The 26,277-nt window shown below is 42.0% G+C and overlaps 2 protein-coding genes and 2 non-coding genes across 10 annotated transcripts in view; all 4 read left to right on the forward strand.

Annotated features, from left to right (window-relative positions):
• The window catches only part of CHD8 (chromodomain helicase DNA binding protein 8), a 62,700-nt gene extending 41,590 nt beyond the window's left edge, over positions 1-21,110 (forward strand). For 5 of the 7 annotated variants that reach the window (XM_032343046.1, XM_032343041.1, XM_032343049.1 and 2 more), the window contains 27 exons: positions 47-168; positions 312-555; positions 1,602-1,778; positions 2,788-2,931; positions 3,171-3,426; positions 4,388-4,598; positions 4,847-5,042; positions 5,546-5,713; positions 5,906-6,085; positions 6,444-6,554; positions 6,895-7,091; positions 7,292-7,491; positions 7,572-7,752; positions 7,842-7,931; positions 8,217-8,320; positions 9,654-9,783; positions 10,890-10,965; positions 11,435-11,489; positions 11,668-11,875; positions 12,309-12,517; positions 12,609-13,328; positions 13,551-13,702; positions 13,984-14,286; positions 15,875-15,988; positions 16,174-16,353; positions 16,748-16,864; positions 20,071-21,110. In XM_032343046.1, the coding sequence (XP_032198937.1) occupies positions 47-168; positions 312-555; positions 1,602-1,778; positions 2,788-2,931; positions 3,171-3,426; positions 4,388-4,598; positions 4,847-5,042; positions 5,546-5,713; positions 5,906-6,085; positions 6,444-6,554; positions 6,895-7,091; positions 7,292-7,491; positions 7,572-7,752; positions 7,842-7,931; positions 8,217-8,320; positions 9,654-9,783; positions 10,890-10,965; positions 11,435-11,489; positions 11,668-11,875; positions 12,309-12,517; positions 12,609-13,328; positions 13,551-13,702; positions 13,984-14,286; positions 15,875-15,988; positions 16,174-16,353; positions 16,748-16,864; positions 20,071-20,637 (5,412 nt within the window). In that variant the 3' untranslated portion in view covers positions 20,638-21,110. The remainder of the gene's footprint in view (positions 1-46; positions 169-311; positions 556-1,601; positions 1,779-2,787; positions 2,932-3,170; positions 3,427-4,387; positions 4,599-4,846; positions 5,043-5,545; positions 5,714-5,905; positions 6,086-6,443; positions 6,555-6,894; positions 7,092-7,291; positions 7,492-7,571; positions 7,753-7,841; positions 7,932-8,216; positions 8,321-9,653; positions 9,784-10,889; positions 10,966-11,434; positions 11,490-11,667; positions 11,876-12,308; positions 12,518-12,608; positions 13,329-13,550; positions 13,703-13,983; positions 14,287-15,874; positions 15,989-16,173; positions 16,354-16,747; positions 16,865-20,070) is intronic. The other 2 variants (XM_032343045.1, XM_032343047.1) reach the window with 2 other exon arrangements.
• LOC116592249 lies at positions 10,258-10,367 on the forward strand. The gene has a single exon (XR_004286413.1). It is a non-coding gene; the product is annotated as a small nucleolar RNA U6-53/MBII-28 (small nucleolar RNA).
• On the forward strand, positions 15,582-15,674 carry LOC116592250. The gene has a single exon (XR_004286414.1). It is a non-coding gene; the product is annotated as a small nucleolar RNA U6-53/MBII-28 (small nucleolar RNA).
• A 1,161-nt stretch (positions 21,111-22,271) lies between the features above and the next one.
• The window catches only part of SUPT16H (SPT16 homolog, facilitates chromatin remodeling subunit), a 39,925-nt gene continuing 35,919 nt past the window's right edge, over positions 22,272-26,277 (forward strand). The window contains exon 1 of the mRNA XM_032343050.1: positions 22,272-22,337. Within this exon, the coding sequence (XP_032198941.1) occupies positions 22,272-22,337 (66 nt within the window). The remainder of the gene's footprint in view (positions 22,338-26,277) is intronic.

The following is a 26,277-nucleotide window of genomic DNA, read 5'->3' on the forward strand; positions in this document are numbered from 1 at the left end:
TTTTTTAGTGTCTTCACCCCATTTATTCAAATTTTCTCTTTTATAGAATCGTCCACAGGCAAGTGCCTGGAAGAAGTTGGAGCTGTCACATGAGTATAAAAACAGAAACCAGTTACGAGAATATCAGTTGGAAGGGGTCAACTGGCTGCTCTTTAATTGGTATAACAGGTACAGAAAAGAGTAGGCCCATGAAATGTAGGCTTGGCCTGGAATTATTTTTATCTCTTTTCTGTTGAAATAGTTCCTTTTACGTATTTTTTAAAAAGATGTATCTTTTGACATGCTTTTCTTTTTCCATGATGAATCTTCAGGCAGAACTGTATCCTGGCTGATGAGATGGGACTGGGCAAAACTATCCAGTCCATTGCCTTCTTGCAGGAGGTTTATAATGTGGGCATCCATGGCCCCTTCCTGGTCATTGCCCCACTGTCCACAATTACTAACTGGGAGCGAGAATTCAATACATGGACAGAAATGAACACTATTGTGTACCATGGCAGTCTGGCCAGCCGTCAGATGATTCAGCAATATGAAATGTACTGCAAAGATTCACGGGTGAGTTGTAGATCATGGGAATGTAATAGTTCAGAGAGAGTAGGCCAAAGTACCTGGTATTTTAGAGGCTTTTATATGAATAAAAGACTAGTATTGAGATTTTCTGAAGTGACTTAACGGCATTTTGTTTAGATTGCACAGGGAATTTTTTCTTTGACTTTTGTTCCTTTGATCCAGTGGACATTTTGATTCAGTGGAAGTTCTATTTATGAATACATGCATTTTAAATAGAATTTTATTGGCATTGAGTTTTCATCAAGAAGTACTGAGGTGATGAACTTAAGCCACTTCCTCTCTTTCTTTAAAGACTACTAAAATTTTTCATTCAGATTAGTTCCTTTGTTCTATACAAATTTGAAAATAAAAATTTGAATTGTTCATCCTTTGTTAGTCACATTTGTGCTTTTAATTTTGTTAAACTGATTCAATTCTCCTGTCTTTTAAAAAAAATTTTTTTTTGAGATTTTATTTCTTTATTTGACAGAGATCACAAGGAGGCAGAGAGGCAGGCAGTGGCAGGGAGTGGGGGGGGAAGCAGGCTCCCTGCTGAGCAGAGAACCCGATGCGGGACTTGATCCCAGGACCCTGAGATCATGATCTGAGCCGAAGGCAGAGGTTTAACCCACTGAGCCACCCAGTCACCCCTCTCCTGTCCATTTTTAGACAGTAACGGTATTACCTGTTTCACTTTCAGTCTTGTCTTGTATATCTCAACAGTGCCCAATATTTGTGGATTTCAGTGTTAACTACCAAAAGATCTAGATCTGAGATAAATGAACTAGGCACACAGCAGAGTCGAAAGTGTCCAGCTTTATACAGTGAGGTCTGTCATTTTCCCAAGAAACTGATAGCTTAAGGAAACATTGTGTCTTAGGTTCAGTGATTTGGCACTATTTATCAGGAAAATACACAGCAGCAGAGATCGGTGGTGGTGCTGTTTGTATTTCCTACTAAGCCTGCTTGAATATAGAAAAGAGAATAATGCAGAAGAGGTCCTCACTTAGGGGACATTAGGCCTTTTTTAACTTTATTGCCTTCATGCTTAGGGGCGCCTCATCCCAGGCGCATACAAGTTTGATGCCCTGATCACCACTTTTGAGATGATTTTGTCAGACTGTCCTGAGCTTCGTGAGATTGAATGGCGTTGTGTCATCATTGATGAGGCCCATCGGCTAAAGAACCGTAATTGCAAGCTGCTTGATAGCCTCAAGCACATGGACCTGGTGAGTTCTTTATGTTGACTTATGGGTGGAAACACCTGGAATTAAAATAATCCTAATTCCCTGTGGAATTACTGTAACAAATTTAGCAGAGAAAAAAACATTAGGATCTTACTATTGGGTGGTGGGTATGGCCTATGGGAATGGACACCTGAAAGTCATATAAAAGTCCTATAAACTTTAGAATTAGAAGATAGTTGTATGTTAGCAGTTCTTATTCAGGTGGAGAGGTGGGATACAATATTAGTTACCTAGTGCGACATAATGAATACCCTAAAACTTGGCTTAAAGCAACAACTGTTGATTCTCTAGGTCAGCAACTTGGGCTGGGCACAGCTAGGCCATCCCTTTTATGGTCTTGCCTGTAGTCAGTAATGTGGCTGCTGCTGGCAGTTGGTGGGCTCCTGGGTCATCTACCATATGACCTGTCATCCTCCAGTAGGCCAGACTTTGCTTCTTGACATGGTGGAGTCAGGGTAGTATCCAGAAAGGGCAAAGGCAGAAGTTGCAAGGCCTTTGAGGTATATGCTCTGAAACTCACACAATATCACTTCTGCTACATTCTCTTTGTCAGAGCAAGCCACAAGGCAAGCCCAGATTCAAGGGGTGAACCTTGATAGGAGGAACTACAAAGAATTAATGGCCATATTTAATCCAGCACAGGTACATTCCCTAGAGGGGGACATATTAGGATATCTGTGGGGAGTTGAGTGTGGAAAGGCCTATGTAATTGGAAAAAAAAACCCGTATGTTTGAATATTTCTTTATTTGCTTATAATCTTAATATTTAAATTCTTGTTAAATAATATCAAGGCTTTTGTTTTTTGTTTTTGTTTTTAATGTTTTGTGTTTATCAGAAGAGGGAGCAAGTGAAAGAAAAGATAGTAATCTGGTCCATTCCCATAATGTTATAGATAATGAAATTAAAACTAAAGTTTTATACCTAAGAGAAAACTCCAGAAGTCCTTTATATTTTTGAGTTTTACCATATTTTTGTTTTCTCCATTTCTAGGAACACAAAGTGCTACTCACAGGAACGCCATTGCAAAATACTGTGGAGGAACTGTTCAGCTTGCTTCATTTCTTGGAACCTTCACAGTTTCCTTCAGAATCAGAGTTCCTCAAGGATTTTGGGGATCTCAAGACAGAGGAGCAGGTAGGAAGTCTATCTGGACAAGAAAGGTAATGTTTGTACTAGGCACACCTTTGTTGCCATGGATTACAAGGACCTCTCTGAACTCCTTATAACCTTGTGCCTACGTCATTTGTGACATTGTACGAGATCCACATTTTTCAGATAATGGAAAGCTCTCATTGTATTCCTTCATGTTTCCATGTAATGTGGGAATGTTTGTCTAATAGTTTTTATTTATTTTCTCTCCTGTATTGGCACAGGTTCAAAAGCTACAGGCCATTCTCAAGCCAATGATGCTCAGAAGACTCAAAGAGGATGTCGAAAAGAATCTGGCACCCAAACAGGAAACTATCATAGAAGTAGAGTTGACCAACATCCAGAAGAAATATTACCGGGCTATTCTGGAGAAGAATTTTTCCTTCCTTTCCAAAGGGGCAGGTCATACAAACATGCCTAATCTACTCAATACAATGATGGAGTTGCGCAAATGCTGCAACCACCCGTATCTCATCAATGGTGAGAGAGTTCTGGACAATACCTACATTTCTGTATCACATGCATTTACTTGCAAATAATATCCCTGAGGAACAGTGGATATGTTGACTGATTTGGGAGGGAAGGGGATTCTTCTTATAAAACAATTTTTTTTAAGACTTTAAGATTTTTTTTTAAAGATTTTCGAGAGAGAGAGAGAGAGCACACCTGTGCTGGGGAGAGGGAGAGTAGCAGACTTCCCGCTGAGTGAAGAGCCTGATGTGTGGCTCAGTCTTATGACCCTGCTGCAGTCATGACCTGAGCCAAAATCAAGAGTTGGACACTTAACCAACTGAGCCACCCAAGCTCCCCTCACTTACTTAATTATTTATTTAAGACTTTATTCATTTGAGAGAGAGAGAAAGAAAGCAAGCATGAGGGGGAGCATGGGAAGGGCAGAGAGAGAGGGAGAAGCAGACTCCCTGCTGAGGAGGGAACCCGATTCGTGGCTTAATCCTAGAACCCCAGGATTATGACCTGAGCCAAAGACAAGACCCCCAGCTGAGCCACCAGGCACCCTCAAGCACCCTGCTTCTAAAAAAAACCAAATAATTCTTATGTGGAATCTTTTTCTCTAGTCCTTCCCCCTTGATCCTGCATAATCTATGGGATTTGCTGTGTAGAATGTCATGAACAAGAACAAAGTCATTCTGTGTTCTGGATAAATGTCCTCATCGGTACTCCATTTTGTAGTTCTTGTTTTGGATGCCAGTAGGGTGATGATAGTTGTTTGCATGTACTATCCTAGTCCTCGTTGTTATAGATGTTTTATCCAATTACAATCTTAAGTCTAACTTATTTGCAGTATTTTGTATAACGCAGTCGAAGATGATTTAGGATTTTTTGGGTGCTGAAATTCTCTGTGAGGAAAATGTTTATTTCAAGTCAGATTACTTTTCTTTGCTTCCCATCTCACCATCAAGTTTGATTTTTCTTTTGGTAGGTGCAGAAGAAAAAATCCTAACAGAATTTCGAGAAGCTTGCCATATTATACCTCATGACTTCCACTTGCAGGCCATGGTTCGTTCAGCTGGCAAATTGGTTCTTATTGACAAGTTACTTCCAAAACTTAAAGCTGGTGGCCATAAGGTTTTGATCTTCTCCCAGATGGTACGCTGCCTAGATATCCTAGAGGATTATCTAATCCAGAGGAGGTGAGAAAAGTGTCATCCCTTGCCTTGTGTTTACTGTAGCTTCATAAATCTGTAGAGTAGGAGGGTCTAGGTTTAATTAAAGTTGGCCAGGACCAGGATAAAAGGAGTACTTAATATTCTCAACTTTCTGTTTAGGTCTTTGGTCAGCTAAAGAGATGGAATTACTGATATTGATCCTAATTTGCTTTTTCGGTTTCTTTTTCTGCTTAACTAAGTTAGTTAAATTTTTTTCTGTAACTGCCATACAGGTACCTATACGAGCGTATTGATGGGCGAGTCAGAGGTAACCTTCGACAGGCAGCTATTGACCGCTTCAGCAAGCCTGACTCCGACCGCTTTGTCTTCTTGCTGTGTACCCGGGCTGGTGGACTTGGTATTAATCTCACAGCTGCTGATACCTGCATTATCTTTGATTCAGATTGGAATCCACAAAATGACCTGCAGGTAGAGGAAATCTTTGTCTTAAGGGCTAACTACCTAAAGTAAGTGGTTTTGCAACAGGATCAGGATCTGTTAGACTTGTACATCAAAGAGTATGGAATTGTTTCTTTAGTTTAAGGGTGGCAGTCTCCATGAGAGGTCAGCAAATTTTTTCCATAAAGGGACAGATAGTAGATCTTTTGGGCTTTGGGAACCATACGATTTCTGTTGTAACTTTTCATCTCTATTCTTGGAGTACAAAAGCAGCCATAGATCATATATAGATGAGTGGGTGGGGTTAAATATCACCAAACGCACAGTGGCTGTGCAGCCTATAGCTTACAGACCCCTGGTGTACTTGGTGGGACAATAATTTCATCTTAAAATTGACTTTTGGTTTTGAGTTGATCTCATGTCTTCTTTGTAGATACGAATTGGTATTTTGAATCACAGGTCTCTTCCTGCCACTGCTCCCCGCCCCAATTTTATGTCATCTTTGCCCTTTCTTTCCATTTCTTTTTAAACAGGCCCAGGCACGGTGTCATCGAATTGGGCAGAGCAAAGCTGTGAAGGTGTACCGTCTCATCACTCGTAATTCTTATGAGAGAGAGATGTTTGATAAAGCTAGCCTCAAGTTGGGATTGGATAAGGCTGTGCTTCAGTCCATGAGTGGTCGAGATGGCAACATAACCGGAGTGAGTCCTCTTAATCTATAGATATGTTTGTAGCTGGTCATAGTGATGGAGAGAAAGCTGGTTTTTGCACAGGAATATGACCACCTTCTTTGGATTTCTTAAAATATTTCTTAAAACATAATGAACTAAGTTATTATATGGTTAGATAGTATTTTCTTGTTAGCTTTTTCATTTTTCTATTGGATTTTGCAGATCCAACAGTTCTCCAAGAAAGAGATTGAAGATCTCTTACGAAAGGGGGCATATGCAGCCATAATGGAAGAAGATGATGAGGGCTCCAAGTTTTGTGAAGAAGACATTGACCAGATCTTGTTAAGACGAACCACAACCATCACCATTGAGTCTGAAGGAAAGGGTTCAACCTTTGCCAAGGTATGTTCTGTCTGTGCCAAATTAAGGAAAAGGGGGTAGAGACTGCAGTCTCCTAGAATTTAAATTATTTTTTTCTTAAGGATTTTATTTATTTGACAGAGAGAGAGACAGCCAGAAATGGAACACAAGTAGGGGGAGTGGGAGAGGGAGAAGCCAGCTTCCCACAGAGCAGCGAACCCCACACAGGGCTCGATCCCAGGACCCTGGGATTATGACCTGAGCCGAAGGCAGATGCTTAACAACTGAGCCTCCCAGGCGCCCCTAGAATTGAGATATATTTTTAAAATATAGTTACTGGTTTCCCACTGCTCAGAAAAATGTTTTCGTTAACTTTACTTTGTTCCTTTGTTCTCACTAGGCAAGCTTTGTTGCTTCTGAAAATAGGACTGATATTTCTCTGGATGACCCCAACTTTTGGCAGAAGTGGGCCAAAAAGGCTGACTTGGACATGGATCTACTTAATAGCAAGGTAGGCTTCCTTTTCTATTAGGGAGGAAGTATTATAGAAGACACATTACTTTCAGGAGACTTTGTAGCAGCTCTGATTCTTTGATGCTGACCTTGGATTATGATGGTATATTGTATATAAGAGCCATTGTAAAAACTTCCTGTTTGGGAAGCCCCAGAAAGCTGCTTGGTTATCTACCACTTAACTTCGTTTCTGAGTCATATATTTTGCCTGTCCTAAAAAAATCTCTCTTAGAGTATCTACAAATGTTATACAAGGCTGTTTCAGTCCATAATTGTGTTAATTCCTTTCCCATGGCCTTGTCATGAAGAGAGTTACTCTTCTTCTGTTCTCTGTGTAGAATAATTTGGTGATTGACACACCTAGAGTACGAAAACAGACCCGCCACTTCAGCACTCTGAAAGATGATGACCTAGTGGAATTCTCTGATTTGGAAAGTGAAGATGACGAGCGTCCACGTTCTCGCCGACATGACCGTCATCATACCTATGGGCGCACTGACTGCTTTCGGGTAGAAAAGCACCTATTGGTGTATGGGTAAGAACCTCCTTGCCATTAGAGGTAGTGTATTTCCATCCTGATGGACACGCTATTTGCCTTTCAAATTGGAGGCTGTGACCAAAGAGGGGATAATGGGAAAAGCTTTATTCTGTTACCATGTTTGTCCCCAGATGTTTTTGTCTCCTACCTTTTGGGAGTCCCCAGGAAAATATTCTTAAAGTTTTCTGTTTTTCTAGTTGGGGACGATGGAGAGATATTTTGTCTCATGGACGTTTCAAGCGACGTATGACTGAACGAGATGTGGAGACAATTTGCCGGGCCATCCTTGTATACTGTCTTCTGCACTATCGTGGGGATGAAAATATCAAAGGCTTCATTTGGGACTTGATTAGCCCTGCCGAAAATGGCAAGACAAAAGAATTGCAGAATCATTCAGGTAATTATCAACTCTTTACTTTTCAGATTTCTATTGGTTACCTAATCTTTTTCAGGTCCAAGGGTTTTTCTCAATCCAAGTCTTCAATTTCTCCCCTTTCCCAGGTCTGTCTATCCCTGTGCCCCGTGGACGCAAGGGGAAAAAAGTAAAGTCACAAAGCACTTTTGATATCCATAAGGCAGATTGGATCCGGAAATATAATCCTGATACTCTGTTCCAAGATGAGAGTTATAAGAAGCATTTAAAACATCAGTGTAACAAGTAAGGATAGAAATTAACAAAGACCAAAGCATTTTCCACCTCAGAGTTTCTGCATTATTACTGAGCCAGCTTTTCTTCCTCCCTTTTAGGGTGCTATTGCGTGTACGAATGCTGTATTATCTGAGGCAGGAGGTTATTGGAGACCAGGCAGAGAAGGTGTTAGGGGGTGCCATTGCCAGGTACAGTTATGCTATATTTTTCTTTATGTATTTCTCTTTATGCCCTGCCTTATTCCAGAAAAGATTGGTTTACTTTTTTCAGTCTGTACTATCTTTGGAATAACTGGTAATTAAGATCTGTGTATCAGGTCTTTGATCCTACGCTTGATACCGTGGAAGGAATTTGGTAGATCCAGGAGCATTTTAAATTACTGGATAAAAGAAGATACCTCTAATAATCTTTCCAAGGATTGTCATTTTAATTCCCTTCATTGCTTTGCTGTTTCTGCTCTTTTATACCTTTAGTGAGATTGACATATGGTTCCCAGTAGTGGATCAGCTGGAGGTTCCAACAACATGGTGGGACAGTGAAGCTGACAAGTCCCTGCTCATTGGAGTCTTTAAGCATGGTGGGTACCTTTCCTTAGCTTATTCCTTTCCTATTGTGGACTGATTTCCACAGATGGAACACGTAGCAAAACGCTCATGGCCAATAACTTGAGTTCTCTGATTGATCTTTAATAAAATTATGTTTGAATAGGAAACTAGTTCTTAAATATCCACAGCAAAGCAATTAGTTCCTATAAATAGATGTTTAGAAAGGCCAGATGGATAGTTAAATCCTAAGGTGGGGTGTTTCCCATCTGTTCTCTAACCTGTGTTAACAGTCTGTATTTTATGCGTCTCAGTTAAGGTTTCACAAATCAGGGGAGGTAATACATGCCCACTCTTATTAATAATAACCATGCTTAATTTGTGTGAAAGTGTTCTATTTATGTAGCGTACTGTTTGTCTAAATATTCAACATGGATTCTGATGGAAGTGTGAACTACAGTGAGATAAAAAATAAAGTACAAAAAGCGGGAGTACTCCCTTTTCAGTCTAGCTTAATAACAAATCCTAGGTATTAAAAGCAGGGAGTGCTAACCAACTTCCAGCTCAGTGATTTAGTGAATTCGAATATCATTTCTTTTTTAAGATACTTATTTATTTATTTCTATAAAATAAAAATAATGGCACTTGAACCACATGTTTTCCTGAACTTTGATGGATAAGAAAAACTGAACATTTTCTAGTCTTAAATTTACTTTTGAGGGGCACCTGGGTCGCTCAGTTATTAAGTATCCGCCTTTGGCTTGGGTCATGATCTCGGGATCCTGGGATCAAACCCCGCATCAGGCTGCCCGCTTGGCAGGAAGCCTGCTTCTTCCTCTCCCATCCCCCTGCTTGTGTTCCCTCTCTTGCTATATCTCTCTCTGTCAAATAAATAAAATTGTAGAAAGAAAATTTACTTTTGAGACAAGGAGGTTTAGAAGAGTCCACACATCCTGAATTGTGTTCATTCACTCATTCGTTCATTCAGTATTCATCACATAGTCATTGTCTGTTTGTTTGCAGGTGTTTCTTATCCTTTATTTGAAAATGCGTGGCTTGGCCCTAAATTATTTTACTTTTTTCATTTGCCCAACTGTGTAGTATGAATGATAACAGAAGAATTACTGGTTAAATGGCTATCTAAATCTGCCACCATTCTATAACTATTCTGATTAAATTCCTATCTTTCACAACTAGTGATAAAACTTTGTAATTGCTATAGAACTATTCAATATAGTAATAAAACCCATCAGCTGTCCAGGTTAATATTTTGCATTATGAGTACAGTAGCTCATATATTTGAATTATTCCAGCACACTTTAGGCGAAGTTAATCTTTTCTTTGGCTTATGGTCTTTTTTTTTTTTAGGCTATGAGAAATACAATACTATGAGGGCAGACCCAGCCTTATGCTTCTTGGAAAAGGCTGGTCGACCAGATGACAAAGCCATTGCAGCAGAACACCGAGTGCTGGATAATTTCTCTGACATAGTAGAAGGGTAAGCATTGGTGTTTAGTTCTCTTGATGTTCTGAGTCTACCCTTTGGAGGCTCTTAGTCACTTATACATAGAGATAACATAATTCTTGACTAAACCCATTGGTATTCTTAATGATGGTTATACTCATTAATGATAGATTATTAACAACGAATGGGACCAGCGGAAAGGACTCCATAAACTAGGCTAAAACAACACATTTGCCAAAGATGCAACCAAGGGTGAAAATGAATGTTACTCCCAAATGGCTTATTTGATATTCTGTTCAGTTTTTTTTGTTGTTGGTTTTTTTGGGCAATATTTATCTGTACAGTCACAGTAGCTGAAAGGACAACTAACTGGTTGTCTTGAAAGATAATAGCCATGCACTCTCCTGTGTCACTTACGTGGTAGAGCCTCAGGATATTTTAGCCCTGGTTTATCATCTTCCAATGGTGGCTGACACATAATAGGCATATATTCTGTCTGGATACATGCCTCAATGATGAGTTGCCATGCTAATACTGAGTCACCAAGCAGGGCAATGTTGCCTTAGCTTGGGTGCCAGTGAGTTTAACAAAACTTCTCATGTGGAGACCTGAGGGGCATGTGAAATATTTGGCTTAGTTCATGAATACCCATGCACTCTGCAGTTGAGAGATTTCTCTTTGATTATCAAGTCTTGGTTTGCTTAGTGCAGGACCCTCAAAGGAAATTGGTTCGGTTATTCATCACAAATCGTTTATTATGTCACTCTTCTACTCAGTAGAACAAAATAAAACAAGCAAACATGAATTATTCAAATGTAACAATAATAGTAAATAGGAAAGAGGGGAAGAAAAGGTAAACTATGAAAAGAAAGGAAGGATTCTGGCCAAGGTATTCATTTCAGATTCAACCAGTTTAGAATGGCACTTTGTCAGTTTCTTCTCATTCTTCGTCTTGTTGGATGCTCTACCTAACTTTACTCGGAGCTTAGCACCTGGCCTGCCATTCCTTTGAGCATGAAGGAAAACTGTGGTTCCATCCTGGATTGTATGTTTGGCCACGTCTTCATCCTAAATTCCTCTTAGTAAAAGAAGATACATTCTTGGTTTTTTTTTTTTTTCATGCCTTTGGATAATTTTAGGGTTGACTTTGATAAGGATTGCGAAGATCCTGAATATAAACCACTCCAGGGTCCCCCGAAGGACCAAGATGATGAGGTGAGGAATTCTCATTTGAGTGTAGCTTTGCTCTATTACTCAATAGTTAAGTATTCTTTTATTCCCTGGATTCTGAAGTATATTGATTAATTTATAATATAAGACGGAAAGTAACTACTATTTGAGAATATAAAGTATTCATGGAAAGGATTGTTAACACCAGCTGGGGGAGACCAGGGATGGCTTTGTGGAGGAGGTGGGATCAAGCTGGATGTTGAAGTACATTATTTGACTGCTAAATTCCCAAGCCCCTTTATTTTCAAGCCATTAACAGCAAACTGATTTTTTCAGGTTCTACTTTCTTACTACTTTAGTTGGTTGCTTCCATTTTTTTGTGAGGGTTCATTAGACATTTTTCTTAATCCCTTTGGTGCCATAGAAGGACACACATAAGAAAGTGATTTCAGAGTGCCAACTTCCCCCCCTTTCCCTCCCCCCTCCATCCTGTGGGGTGGATCTCCTTCTCTAGGGTGATCCCTTGATGATGATGGATGAGGAGATCTCAGTGATTGATGGAGACGAAGGTAAACTTCTAGGTCAACTAGTACAATTTTGTGTGGGGTGGTGGTTTGGGGAATTATTAACTGAATTCTGTCCTATCCTGGGATTTCTAAGAGCTTTGTTTTGGGCTGGGTTGAAATACTGGTGTTATCTCTACTGCCTTTCTTGTACTTCCTATTCATTCTGCTTTGCTTCCCACAGCCCAGGTGACCCAGCAGCCAGGCCATCTCTTCTGGCCTCCAGGCTCTGCTCTGACAGCTAGGCTTCGGCGCCTAGTAACAGCTTATCAACGCAGCTACAAGAGAGAACAGATGAAGATAGAGGCTGCAGAACGAGGGGACCGGAGACGGCGGCGTTGTGAGGCAGCCTTCAAGCTAAAAGAAATTGCACGGCGGGAGAAACAGCAACGGTAAAGTATGACTGGGAATTTGGGCTGAGCTTTAGGCTTGCCTTTCGCTATGGGTCCTATATTGAAAAGCATCTTAGGAAGGCTTTATTTGGACTTCCCTACTGAGGGAACATCTTTTTTGCCTTTAGTTGTTACTCCTCTTCAACAAAAAAACCACAGCTCCTTGGAAGGTCTCTTACATGGCCATTCTCATTGATTTTATTGCCCATGTATTTTTTCCCTTAGCTGGCTACTCTTAAAATCTTACATGTTATGGAGTACCTCTTAACTATCACTTCTGCTGTTTTCTGGGTTGTTTTTGGTTTTGTTTTGTGGGTTTTTTTGCCCCATCTTTCAATTTTTTGTTTATTCAGGTATTCTTATTCACAGTAAGAAGTAACCAAGTTTCCCTGTGTTTTTCTGCTCTCTGCTGCCTGACTCCTCTTCCCTTTAGATGGACAAGGCGTGAACAAACTGATTTCTATCGAGTAGTGTCTACCTTTGGTGTGGAGTATGACCCTGATACCATGCAGTTCCATTGGGATCGCTTCCGTACATTTGCCCGACTGGACAAAAAAACAGACGAAAGCCTTACGAAGTACTTCCATGGTTTTGTGGCCATGTGTCGCCAAGTGTGCCGCCTTCCCCCAGCAGCTGGAGATGGTAAGCAAGACTAGAGAGTCTTGGGTGAGTGGGGATAGATGGCAACAGAACTAACGTGGTTCATTTCTCCTCCCTCCCCTATCTCTTACAGAGCCCCCGGACCCTAATCTGTTCATTGAGCCCATCACTGAGGAGAGGGCCTCACGGACTCTCTACCGTATTGAATTGCTTCGGCGCTTACGGGAACAAGTTTTATGCCATCCCCTTCTGGAAGATCGGCTGGCATTATGTCAGCCTCCAGGTCCTGAACTGCCCAAATGGTGGGAGCCTGTTCGGCACGATGGGGAGCTTCTACGAGGGGCAGCCCGCCATGGGGTGAGCCAAACAGACTGCAACATCATGCAGGACCCAGACTTCTCTTTTCTGGCTGCCCGTATGAATTACATGCAGAACCATCAGGCAGGAGCACCAGCTCCATCCCTGTCACGCTGCTCTACGCCACTGCTCCACCAGCAGTATACCTCGCGCACTGCCTCACCACTGCCCCTGCGCCCAGATGCTCCTGTTGAAAAGCCACCCGAGGAGACAGCTGCCCAGGTCCCCAGTCTGGAGAGTCTGACTTTAAAACTTGAGCATGAGGTGGTGGCCAGGAGCCGACCAACCCCACAAGACTATGAGATGCGAGTAGCCCCCTCTGATACCACCCCTCTGGTTTCCCGGAATGTTCCACCAGTCAAACTGGAGGATGAGGATGATTCAGACTCTGAACTGGACTTGAGCAAGCTGTCACCATCATCCTCTTCTTCCTCATCCTCATCCAGCTCCAGCTCCAGCACTGATGAGAGTGAGGACGAGAAGGAAGAAAAGCTAAGTGAGTGCATGTGACAGGCTACTGGCCCTTTACCCTATTTCCCACCCTCCCACCCACCTCACCCAGCTCTTTCCCTTGTTTTCTAAATGCATCCTGTGGGAGAGATTTGGATTTCAATTTGATAGAACACCAAAATAGAACTGTTATTCTTTGGGCCTTTATTTAAAGTCCACATAATAACTTTATTCTTCCGCCTTTGCTCACATTCTGTATGGTCTCTAGCTGCTGACCGGTCCCGCTCAAAGCTCTATGATGAAGAGAGTCTTCTGTCTCTCACTATGTCCCAAGATGGATTCCCAAATGAAGATGGAGAACAAATGACCCCTGAGCTGCTGCTGCTACAAGAAAGACAAAGAGCTTCTGAGTGGCCCAAGGTAACAGCCTTGTTCCTGGACATATAGTCTGGCAATATACTATAACAAAAACCAGGAACAGGAGACAGATTGTTCTGGTTTTCCTTAATTATATTTAGTGCAGCACGTTTTTTTCATGAAACTCTTCCTGTTTGACTTAGGGATCTGATACTATTACTTCCCTCCTTCTGCCTTGTGATTTTTACCCATCCTGCTAATGATGGTGCTGTTGTTTGTCACAGAATCACATAGCTGGTACCCAGGCCCTAAAACCAGTATTGATTTCTTTTCTACCCACTTAGGATCGTGTGCTTATAAACCGTATTGACCTCGTCTGCCAGGCTGTACTCTCAGGGAAGTGGCCTTCTAGCCGCCGGAGCCAGGAAATGGTAACAGGAGGAATTTTGGGGCCAAGCAACCACTTGCTAGATAGTCCCTCATTGACTCCAGGAGAATATGGTGACTCTCCAGTTCCCACACCACGAAGTAGCAGCGCAGCTTCCATGGCAGAGGAGGAAGTGTCCGCAGTCACCACAGCAGCAGCTCAGTTCACGAAACTTCGCAGAGGCATGGATGAAAAGGAGTTTACAGTTCAGATTAAAGATGTAAGCTCAGCATTTAGGCACTGGGAAATGGGGAAGGAGACTGGAGTTTTGCAAACTGCTTCACTAAGGGGATATTAAACTTGTTTGGTTAGTTAACTTTAAAAATGAAAAGGGAGTTGGGGTGCCTAGCTGGCTTAGTCAGTTGAGCATGCACTCTTTTTTTTTTTTTTTGAAGATTTTATTTATTTGACACAGATCCCAATTAGGCAGAGAGGCAGGCGGGGGGGTGGGGCGGCAGGAAGCAGGCTCCCCGCTGAGCAGAGAGCCTGATGTGGGGCTCGATCCCAGGATCCTGGGATCATGACCTGAGCTGAAGGCAGAGGCTTAACCCGTTGAGCCACCCAGGCACCCCAGAGCATGCAACTCTTGATCTTGGGGTTTTAAGTTTGAACCCCCTGTTTGTGTAGAGGTGACTTAAAATTAAATAAGTAAACTTAAGTAAATAAAGTAAGTAAGCAAAAATAGAAAGGAGAGGGGAGAAAAATTAGAGTTCACAAAGCTCCTTTGAAGAAAAGTCATTGCAGTAAAGGAATGGATCTTGTATTTCCTAAGGACTAGATTAAAAGAACCCATATTTTTGAAAAATCTATCTTTATTTATTTTTTTTTTTTAAAAGATTTTATTTATTTATTTGACAGAGAGAAATCACAAGTAGATGGAGAGGCAGGCAGAGAGAGAGAGAGAGAGAGGGAAGCAGACTCCCTGCTGAGCAGAGAGCCCGATGCGGGGCTCGATCCCAGGACCCTGAGATCATGACCTGAGCCGAAGGCAGCAGCTTAACCCACTGAGCCACCCAGGCGCCCCAGAACCCATATTTTTGAAAAATTTAATTGATACAAAACTTCTTTTGGGTGGCTTGTTTCTAGATCCTAGAAACCTAGTTTTAAAGATTGAAACTAAATTGTGGGAAAGCTGTTAAAAATGACACCTAGGTATTATGGACCTTACAAAGTTAATAATGTTATTCTTAGTGAAGTTAAATTAGTGTTATTATTTAATAATGGGAAATTTCATTTATTTTTCCTGATCATCTTCCACATTGAAACCCTATTAGCTGGTCCTTAAGTACTCAACAAGAAAATTTTCTTTCCTTCCTTCCTTTCTTTTTCTTTCTTTCTTTCTTGTAGGCTCCACACCCTGCGTGGAGCCCAAAAATGGGACTTGATCTCACAACCCTGAGATGAAGAACTAATCTGAGATCAAGAGTTGGACCTTTAGACTTTTAACTGAGCCACCCAGTCACCCCCAAGAAAAATTTCTTAAACTAGTATGTGATAGGAATTATCAGGATTTTGCCCCTGTGATGAGTTGCCATGCTAATAATGAGACACCAGGTATGGGGTGTTGTTGAGATAAATTCTTCCCTAATGTCTGTCTACCTGAGGAGCACTAGGTCAAGAAACAAAATCTTTCTGTGGAAAAAGTATATAAGTTTAGATACATTTTTAATTTCTACCCTTAAGTCAGATGGCCTGCCTTCTCATCATTGAGCCAGAGGATGACCCTTACCCTAAGATCCCCAAAGCTTAATATTTACTTTAAAAACATGTGCCATATGACATCTTGGGTGGGTGGGTTGTCTTCTTAGGAGGAAGGATTGAAGTTAACATTCCAGAAGCACAAGTTGATGGCTAATGGAGTAATGGGAGATGGACATCCTCTGTTTCATAAGAAGAAGGGAAACAGAAAGAAGCTAGTTGAGGTGAGTGGGAGAGAGTCTTTAACATGATGATTAGGTTTTTTATTCTCACTAATTGATGAAGGCAGTTGGGATTAAGGGACTAGAAGATACTAGAATTACTTTATGGCTACCATTGGCTCTGCTCCCCCTCCCTCCTTGCCCCACAAAAGAGTATGTGCTCATGGGGGTGGATTCTGGGTTTGCAGCTGGAGGTGGAGTGCATGGAAGAGCCTAATCACCTTGATGTGGACCTGGAAACCCGGATCCCTGTCATCAATAAGGTGGATGGTACTTTGCTGGTGGGTGAGGATGCCCCTCGCCGGGCTGAACTGGAGATGTGGTTACAGGGTCATCCAGAGTTCGCTGTCGATCCCCGATTTCTAGCGGTGAGTGGCAGTTCCATCCAGCAAGATTTTAAAGTCATTCCCTTGGTATTTAAGCTGCGTGAGGGCAGAAGCATGCCATAGTATGTCATTTTTTTCTGCGTCTGTCAAATACTATAATACTCAGTCTTCCTAACTCAGAGTTGTGTGAGGATCAAAATAAAATAATGTTAAAGCACTTATTAAACTAAATACTAGGCAGATATTTATTATTGAACTATTATATAACCACCTAATTTTGGGGGGGAGAGGTCTGCTAATGGCAGTTTTCCAGTAGGACTAATCCTTTATTTATCCATGCAATAAGCATTTGTTGTCAAACTAAATATTAGTACCTTAATAATTACTCCGGGGAGATTTTTTTTCCTTTAGGATAACTAATACTTTTCTATTTCAGTATATGGAGGATCGCAGAAAACAGAAGTGGCAGAGATGTAAAAAAAATAATAAGGCAGAATTGAACTGTTTGGGAATGGAACCAGTACAGACGGCTAACTCTAGGAATGGGAAAAAGGTGAGTGAGACTGAGGCATTACTGCTCTGTTCCCACATTAGATGTGACTGGAGAACTAATTTTGTGTTCTGTTACTTACCTTTGGACCAGTGTATGCAAAAATATACGTCAGTCCACCAGTCAGGAAACTAGAGTCATTTCTTACTGGTGTTTTTGCAGTTCTTGGCATCATCGTATATAAAAGAGCATAAACTTCTAAAAAGTAACTTTAGCACTTTAAGCATATTAAAACATAAAATTAGTAAGAAGTGTTGGAATAGTCAAGGCCTTCTCTGACTGGCTAAGGGATTTTTGGCAGATCCTTTAAATTTCTCAGTTTGTACATCTTGAAAAGCTGAAGGTATAGGAGCAGATAATCTCTCTTTTTTTTTTTTTTTTTTTAAGATTTTATTTATTTATTTGACAGAGAGAAATCACAAGTAGACAGAGAGGCAGGCAGAGAGAGAGAGAGGGAAGCAGGCTCCCTGCTGAGCAGAGAGCCCGATGCGGGACTCAATCCCAGGACCCTGAGATCATGACCTGAGCCGAAGGCAGCGGCTTAACCCACTGAGCCACCCAGGCGCCCCTAGGAGCAGATAATCTCTTAAAAGTTTTATGATGCTGTACATTTTAGAAGTGATGTGGGACATAACAAGGACTAGTCATAGTCCTAGCGTTTCCCGAAGTGGGGAAAGTTGAGAATCACTGATAATAACACCAGTAACGGAAAAAGGACAGGAAAACATGTTTTATAGTTTATAATAATAACTTTGGTTATTCCATTATTTTCAACTGTACTTAGGCTTTTATCCCAGTTACAGGCCATTTGGTAGACAAGGTACCCATAATCCTTTGCACCAGAATCTGACTATAAAAGTTTCTCTTTGTTATGTTTGCCTTACTTTGGTCAATAGTTGTCTTTTTTGAACATACTAAATCAGGGTGTTGTAAGCAGTCATTTAAAATGATTAGCATTTATGGGGCACCTGGGTGGCTCAGATGGTTGGGCGTCTGCCTTTGGCTTGGGTCATGGTCTTGGCATCCTGGGATCGATCCCCACATTTGGTTCCCTGCTTTGTAGAGAGCCTTCTGCTCCCTCTCCCTCTGTCTGCTACTCCCCCTGCTTGTGTTCTCTCTCCATCAAATAAAATCTTTAAAAAAAAAAAAATGATTTGCACTTATCTACCATTGGACCTTTTATATTCATCTTTACACATGTATATTTTATATATATATATGTGTAAAACCACATGGTATGTCTTTAACAAAATTTATTTCCAAATAGACAATATATATCTTGTGCATTTAACAAATTGAGATTGGTACTTTGCATATTATAGTTACTTGTGAGATGCATTTATGAGGCTTATTATGTTTACATTGTGGAGATGGTTTCATATAAATATTGTTACCATAGAAGAATATTTTAACTTTTCCTCATATCCTCCATGGGACCAAGAGTATAATAAGCAGAGTGGTTGATATGGAAGGCTGATGGCTGGAAGACTGGTATCTTCTCTGTCTTGAATTTAACATTCTAGAGGAGCCTATAAAAAAGGGTTTTCTTCCAGTATTACCTGTTTTTGCCTCAGGTATTTTGCTACTTTTTTATAGTCTGTTGATAAATCTAAGAAAGAAAAGATCCTAGGGCATCGCAAAATCATAATATGACTATTATAGGATTTTTTTTTAAAGACTTATTTGAGAGAGAGGGAGAGTGGGAGCAGGGGGAGTTATAGAGGGGGAAAGCATCTCAAGCAGACTCTGTTCTTGAGCCCACCGCCCATTAGAGGGCTTGATCTCACGATCCTGAGATCACAACCTGGTCCAAAACCAAGAGCTGGATACTTAACTGACTGTGCCACCCAGGCACCCCAGTATGGAATTCTTTTATTTTTTTTTTTTCCAAGATTTTATTTATTTATTTGACAGAGAGAGAGAGAGATCACAAGTAGGCAGAGAGGCAGACAGAGAGAGAGGAGGAAGCAGGCTCCCCGCTGAGCAGAGAGCCCGATGCGGGGCTCGATCCCAGGACCCTGAGATCACAACCTGAGCCAAAGGTAGAGGTTTAACCCACTGAGCCACCCAGGCGCCCACCCAGTATGGAATTCTTAATGCAGACAGAATTAATGGTGTATTATTACTGGTACCTGCAGGAGTTTTGGTGCTGTTATTGTTATAGTTTAAAAGTCTGTACAAATACAGTGTTTTGAGATGTTTCTTTTTCCAAATCAAGAAGGTATATTCACATGTCAGGTATTAAGCTTAGATTGGTAAATAGCATCCAGAGACATGGTTACCAAATGTATGAGTTTCATGCCTTGGTACCCAGTATTATACTGAGGTCTAGCAAAGCAGAGGCACTACAGTAATAAGTTCCAGCTTCGGTATACTTAGTCAAAATTTATAGCCAGAATATTCAGAGGTGCGGGGTGGCTCAGCCCAATTAATGCCTGACTTTTGATTTTAGCTCAAGTATTGATCTCAGAGTCATGGGTTTGAGCCCTGTGTTGGGCTCACACTGGGTGTGGGGTCTCCTTGAGATTCTCTCTCTATCTCTCTCTCTCCCCCCTGTCCCTCCCTGCCCACTTGGATTCTCTCTCTTTCTCTCTAAAAAATAAAAATTAAAAAATTTACAGACAGAACATTTAGAAGCTTAAAAACAACAGATATGTTTTTTTTTTTTTTTAATCAATGTGAAAAACACTTAAGTTTCGTGAGGAGCTACCCACAATCTTTTTGTTGTTCTAGACATCCAGAAAGAAGTCTTAACCTGACTTGTCTTTAGTTTACCACAATCTGCTGTGCTGTAATAGTTTTGTAAATGTCAATATAGTTGTGTTGTGCTTCATATGGTAAGATCATGTGAACAACCTGCCATCAGTAAAGTATACTGTGCAAATACTGATTCATTCACTGGCTTGCCCAATCTCCTTGTTAACAAAGGTAAGCATCTGTGAAATGGCTGGATGGAGTAAAGGTACAATGTAGTCATGGAAAAAAGCAAAACTCTGGTTCACATAAATGTCAGTATCAATCTCCATTTTAGCTTTAGCTGGAATGTTTCCAGCAGTAAAATCCAGTATTTCCTCTTCCTGTTGACTATGCTTGCTTTGCTTATCCTAAAGATATTCAGTGGAAAAGCACTTGCAAGCTAGGATTCTATTGTCTTCTAGTTTGCTTTTTTCCTTTCTTTGTTTTTACTATCTTCTGCTCTTTCCTCCTAGGGTCACCATGCTGAAACTGTGTTCAACCGGGTTTTGCCAGGGCCTATTACACCAGACAGCAGCAAGAAGCGAGCCCGCAGAATGCGACCAGACCTTTCAAAGATGATGGCCCTGATGCAGGGCGGAGGCACTGGGGCCCTGTCTCTGCATAATACCTTCCAGCACAGCAGTAGTGGCCTGCAGTCTGTGTCATCCCTGGGTCACAGCAGTGCCACTTCTGCATCTTTGCCTTTTATGCCGTTTGTGATGGGTGGTGCAGCATCATCCCCCCATGTAGACTCCAGCACCATGCTTCATCACCACCACCACCACCCCCACCCCCACCATCACCACCATCACCATCCAGGCCTGAGAGCCCCTGGCTACCCTTCTTCACCAGCCACTACCACCTCTGGTACTGCCTTGAGGTTGCCACCACTGCAACCTGAGGAAGACGAGGACGATGAGGATGAAGATGATGATGATGATTTATCTCAGGGCTATGATAGCTCAGAAAGGGACTTCTCACTCATTGATGATCCTATGATGCCAGCCAACTCAGACTCAAGCGAAGATGCTGATGACTGAAGCCCCAGCATGGTCCCCATTGCTTGGGTGGCTGCTGTATTTTCAATTACTCTGGCCCTTGGACTATGGAAAAATGGGAGGGGCAGGGGAGATGTGGGGAGACCCAGGACTCCAGGAGGTGAAAAGGAAGAAAAAAACTTGTACCTGATTGCTTCCAAATTTGAGAGGATTGGGTGGGCAGGGGGAACTCCTAAAATAATACATGACCACTTCCTCATTTCTGGGGAAGGAAAGGAGACTAGAGCAGCTGATGTGCTCACCCCTCCCTAAACCCCTCCATTAACCACAGACTATGTAGCGCTGGCCCTAGCCTCTGGCAGAGCCTGTTCCTGGCCGAACTGTGGATACAGCTGGAGGGTCAGGAACTGTTACCTTCCTTCCCCTTGGCATTAATAAATTTAAGTTAATCCTTTTCCACTCTTCCCTTGTTCTATATTTGCTAAAACCTAATATAAAGGTTAATTTTGAATTTATAATGGGTAATTTCAATACTACTTTCCTAAAGCTCATTATTGTAAATGCAGTTACCTTGGATAGGACAGACAAGTCATCTGTACTCCCATTAAAGGATATATAAGTGTAGTCGATCCAGCTTGCTAAAGGCAAGGGAATTGTTTAAGAGGACGCAAATGTTCCAGATTCAAACTCCCAAGTTCTCGGAAGAAATGAGAAGGAAGAATTTCTTCAAGGAACCATGTACATTTTGTTTGGAATTAACCGAAATAACGGTACTTTGGGGTAGCCATAAAGAATGTTATCAGTTAATGAACTTTGGCAAGGGGAGAGACTGGAAGGAACGGTGTCAAGAATTGGACGGGGGTCGGGGCTGGGGGCGGTGGGAAGGGAGTGACGGGCAGACGGTTGTGTGAAGCCCTTCAAGCCATTTGTTTCCTAAGACTCCTCCCCTGCCATCCCAGCGCTCAGATGAAGCCTGGGCATTTTATTTCCCTTTTTGAGGCAAATAGTTTTGTGGACTTTTTCTCCCTGGTTAGTGCTCGCTCTGTTCTCGCCACCAAGATCCTTCTAGTCCTGAAGCAGCAGCAGCTTTTGCTTTCCTACCATGTAGAAGCGGAATGCACCCGAGGTTCCCACTCCAATCCCACGTCAGATCCCGCTCTTTCCGCTACCCCCTCATTTGTCGGTGGGTGGGGCCGTAGCCGCGGCGCGCGGCGGCTTGTGTGGGGCGGGGCAGGCAAGGCAGGCCTCCCGCCTCCTTCACAGTGCCCAGCCGCCGCCTGGGCCTGAAATCCGAGCTCCTGGAAACCGCAGTAAGGCTCAGAGTAGGGGGTGGGCGGAGCGTCACGTGACGACGTCTCCTCGCGTGCGGCTGTTGCTAAGTTGACAAGAAAACCCCGCGAAAATCTAGACCCTTTTTGTGTTGCACATTTTGTTGATTTCCCCCACTGTCTTTCTTCCTTTTGAACCCTTAACCTCCCGAGAGAGGTTTAAAAAAACAAAACAAAACAAAACAAAAATCCCCCAGGCGCTGTCGGGACCCGGAAGCGGAAAGGGCATCTTTGAGGTCGATACTTCCGGGTCACTGGGAGAGTGCGGGATTCCGGGGCCGAGAGCGGGTGGCGGATCCGGGACCTCGCGTGATTCTCGGAACCCGAGTAGGAGCGGCGTCTGTGGCTATGGCTGTGACTCTGGACAAAGACGCTTATTACCGGCGAGTGAAGAGACTGTACAGCAATTGGCGGGTGAGATAGATCCCGTAATTTTCCCTAGGGAGCCCCTCTCTGCCATCCCATAATAACCCCATTTCTCGGCGCCCTTTTTTCCTTTTCCGTCGGGAATTCCCGGGTCCAGTGTCGCGCCCCTTTAGTTGCTGCAGGACCATTCACCGCAGGCCGCCCCCAGCGCCGCCCCGGAACAGGGAATCCCCCGCAAACACTCTGCCTTGCGGCCACCACCATCTTCCCCGCGTGCTGGCCCCCGTCATGCATAACAGCCTCCTCTCACAGTCTCTTCCCGCCCCAGAAGAGGCATCATCCTTCCCTCCCACTCTGTGATCACGTCTTGCCGCCCTCCTCCTGCAGTGTTAATACACACCCACGCACTCGCTCTGTCCTTCCAGAATCCGAGTACTGCGCCCCAGGTCCCGCCAGAATTACAACCTCCTTCGTAAAGGGTGGATGGAGGGGCTGGTAGGATGTGAATCGGGCTTTCCGTATTTATCATTTGCGGGGCTTGTGCTGGAGTTTAAAAAAAAAAAAAAAAACTGATCACGCGCAACCGTCTCATGTTCTAGGCCCTGACGTGGGTAGCACAGAAACCTAATGCTGAAAACCTGCAAGCTTTAGTAATGCAAAAACGATGTGATGCCTAAAACCTGTTTAGTTTTCCTCCTCGGTAGAGTATCCAGGGCACGTGTTGAGAAACAGAGCTGTTGCAGTCCAGTAGTTTAAAGATAGGGTAATCTTGCCGCTTGAAAGACGTCCACGGTTAAAATTTATTTTTACGATAGTAGTTTATCAGTTCATATATTTGATTGCCTCCTGTGGTGTAGGCTGTGCTGTCTAGCTTAAGTCTGGCCTCTGAACTCTGTCATCCAGGGAAACTAAAACTAATAAAGACTTATAAAACCTGAAAAACGTTCTGACAAAAATGATTAGTTCTGATTTCAGCATTGTAAATTGCCTTTCAAAGAGACGCTCTACCAAAAACCAAGCTATTAAAGTTGGTGAGTTCCCTGCCATTCATATTAAAGGTTCATGTGTCTGTTTCATCTTTTGAAGATAAATGCATTAGATAACTGAAAATAAAATTGATTCTTTGTTGCATTTTATGAAAAGGAAAAATAAGGACTTTATACAGATAAATACTGAGGATAAGTTTTAATTTGAAAAATTTTGTACTGGTTAATTTCTAACGAATTTCAGTTTCTTTCCCTGTTCCATTTTTACATTTTTTTTCCTGTTCCATTTTTACATTTTAACATAATCCACGTTAGAAAAATTCTTTCTAAAAGCTGCATTATTTTCTAGAGGTCAATAAGTACAAATGTACACTAATCAGAAGCCCTCTCTTCCACCCCCAGGCCCTGAAATCATGCATCTTTGATGTGGAGGTTGTTTCTACTTATGGGGATTCAGTTAATCAAGTTATTCTTCATCTTCTCTAGACCATTCCCAAAAGCTGAGATTAATTTAGAGCTCAGAGTTCCCTTACATGATAGATAAATACAAAACATGAGACTAGGAAACACTTGAGGGCTGAAGACAGTTTAGCAAAATTAATATAAAATGACAGTCTTTAAATTCAGGGAAGTTAAATTATTGGCCCTAATTTTTTGTTTCTCAAAAATCATTAAAATTTATCTGGGCCCTCTTACTTAAATCATTTGAAGAGGTATGTTAGATGATAATGGTGTTTGAGTTATGAGCAAGATTCATATAAAATGGAAAATTTGTGGCAAAATTTGTGGCTAATTATTACAAAATATTATTTGAGGAAACTTTCTGCTTTCTTGTAACTGTAAATTTTAATAACTATGCCCAGAGCCCACCTGTAGAATTTCTTTCTGCATGCATAGCTTTTCCAGGTTACAGTACTTCTGTTCTGATCTGCTTAAGTGTAGATCATGGTTGTCTAGGGTATGAGGTAAATTCTGTTTGCTTATTCTTTGTGCTGTAGCAGAAAGTGGAATATATAGGTGCATAATACAGTTATTTTTTACACTTTCTCCTTTTTTAATAGAAAACAAGCGTTGAGATAAGGGAATAACTTGAAGTTAGATGTATAAGTTCCAAGCTTTGCATTGTTATATCCGTCTTCAAAGAACTATCCATTATGACAAAAATTCACAAACTAGAGAATTAGTTGGGTGCCATATCTACTTTTTAGTTTTAGATACCTTCAAGCATAAGGTTTTCAGAACTGTGTGGTTGTGTGGTAGCTCCAACTCTCTTCAGCCTCACAGGGCAGAAGAAAACCAAAAAATTACCCTTGTTTTGTTTTTTAAGTAAGAACAGGAGTTAATGTGACTCCTATCTCACTTATCTGCAGATTGAGTTTGGGTTAGATACATATTGTGAGGCTATTGCAAGTACTTTACCTTTTTTTTTTTTTTTTTTTTTTAAAGATTTTATGTATTTGAGTGAGGGCACATGGGCATGAGTGAGGGGAGAGGGAGAGACAGAATCTCAGACTCCATGCCCTGGGCAGACCCTGTCTCCTGGCTTAGTCTCATAACCTTGAGATCATTACCTGAGCCAAAATAAAGTCAGACACTTAACTGAATGAGCCACCTAGGCGTCCCAGTAAGATACTACTTCTTAATTAACAATTTTCATAACTTATGTCCTAAAAGTAGTTGTAGCATCACATACTTCTGTTTGAATAGAAATTTTAAAACATCAATGAGAAATAGTGTCATTCGAGAGATGAGAAAAAAGGCTCAGTCAAAAATCAGGAGATCGCGGGTTGCCTGGGTGGCTCAGTTGGTTAAGCAGCTGCCTTTGGCTCAGGTCATATGATCCCAGTGTCCTGGGATCGAGTCCCACATCGGGCTCCTAGCTTGGCAGGAAGCCTGCTTCTCCCTCTGTCTCTGCCTGCCATTCTGTCTGCCTGTGCTTGCTCGTGCCGTCTCTCTCTCCCTCTCTCTCTCTGACAAATAAATAAATAAAATAAAATAAAATAAATCAGGAGATCTCTGTAGTGACCAGAAATTATTACTGTCTTATGACTATACCTGGATGTTTGAGTCTGGTCCAGTCCTGCCTCTTATTTTTTAAATTAGAAATGCTGCAAGCAGAAAGGGTTTGTGGTGCACCTGTCCATTCCGTTAGAAAACTCCAGGTGGTAGTAGTAGGTCATGAGAGTGTGCTATGGGCTTCTCTGGCCTCTTAACTGGTTCTTATTCAGGGCTCTCAGCCTTCTCAGCATTGTCATCATTTTTAACCAGGTATTATGATTAGTACTGCATGGGGTATGAGGTGAAGGAGGTTAGTCACCGTTCTGCAGTTTCAGGTTTTTTGGCTTTTTTTTTTAAGATTTCTTTTTTCTTTTTTTTTTTTTTTCTTTTTAGTTTGACAGCACAAGCACGGGGAGGGGTAGAGAGAGAGGGAGAAGCAGACTCTCCGCTGAGAGATGGGGCTCCATCCCAGCACCCCAGGATCATGACCTGAGCAGATGCCTAACTGACTGAGCCACCCAGATGCCCCAAGTTCCAGCTTTTTGAGAACCAGTGGAAGCAATATCCAGGCATACCCATTTGAGACCTACCTCTTGGTGCATCTTGCTATGAGTAAACCTCGGCTTTGGTCATTTGTCTTTTATCCCAAAAGAATTCTGTGAACTGTCAGAATTTGCAGCTGTTTTGAAAAGGAATGCTGATCCAGTGCATTCGTTCATGTGTCTGTATGCCACCGGTCAGAATTGAAATGGTGGGTGGCTCTTACCCTAAAAAGTTTGTGCCCGTGGAGAAAACTGTATGCTGTAGTGTCAGTCCTTCTCTCAGTTACCGGTTTTTGACTCAGCTGTTTTTGTCATGGACAAGTTTCATGTTCTGGATTGCTCTCCAAAGCTAGGCAGTTACTGTCTGTGGCTGAGGAAGTTTCTTTAAAATACAGGCAGTACCCAGACTACTTTGAGCAAAGGTAATGGGTTACTTCTACCCATCTCCATTCCTCGTGGCTC

The sequence above is a fragment of the Mustela erminea genome, chromosome 5 (assembly GCF_009829155.1).
Source record: "Mustela erminea isolate mMusErm1 chromosome 5, mMusErm1.Pri, whole genome shotgun sequence".
Classification (NCBI taxonomy): domain Eukaryota; kingdom Metazoa; phylum Chordata; class Mammalia; order Carnivora; family Mustelidae; genus Mustela; species Mustela erminea.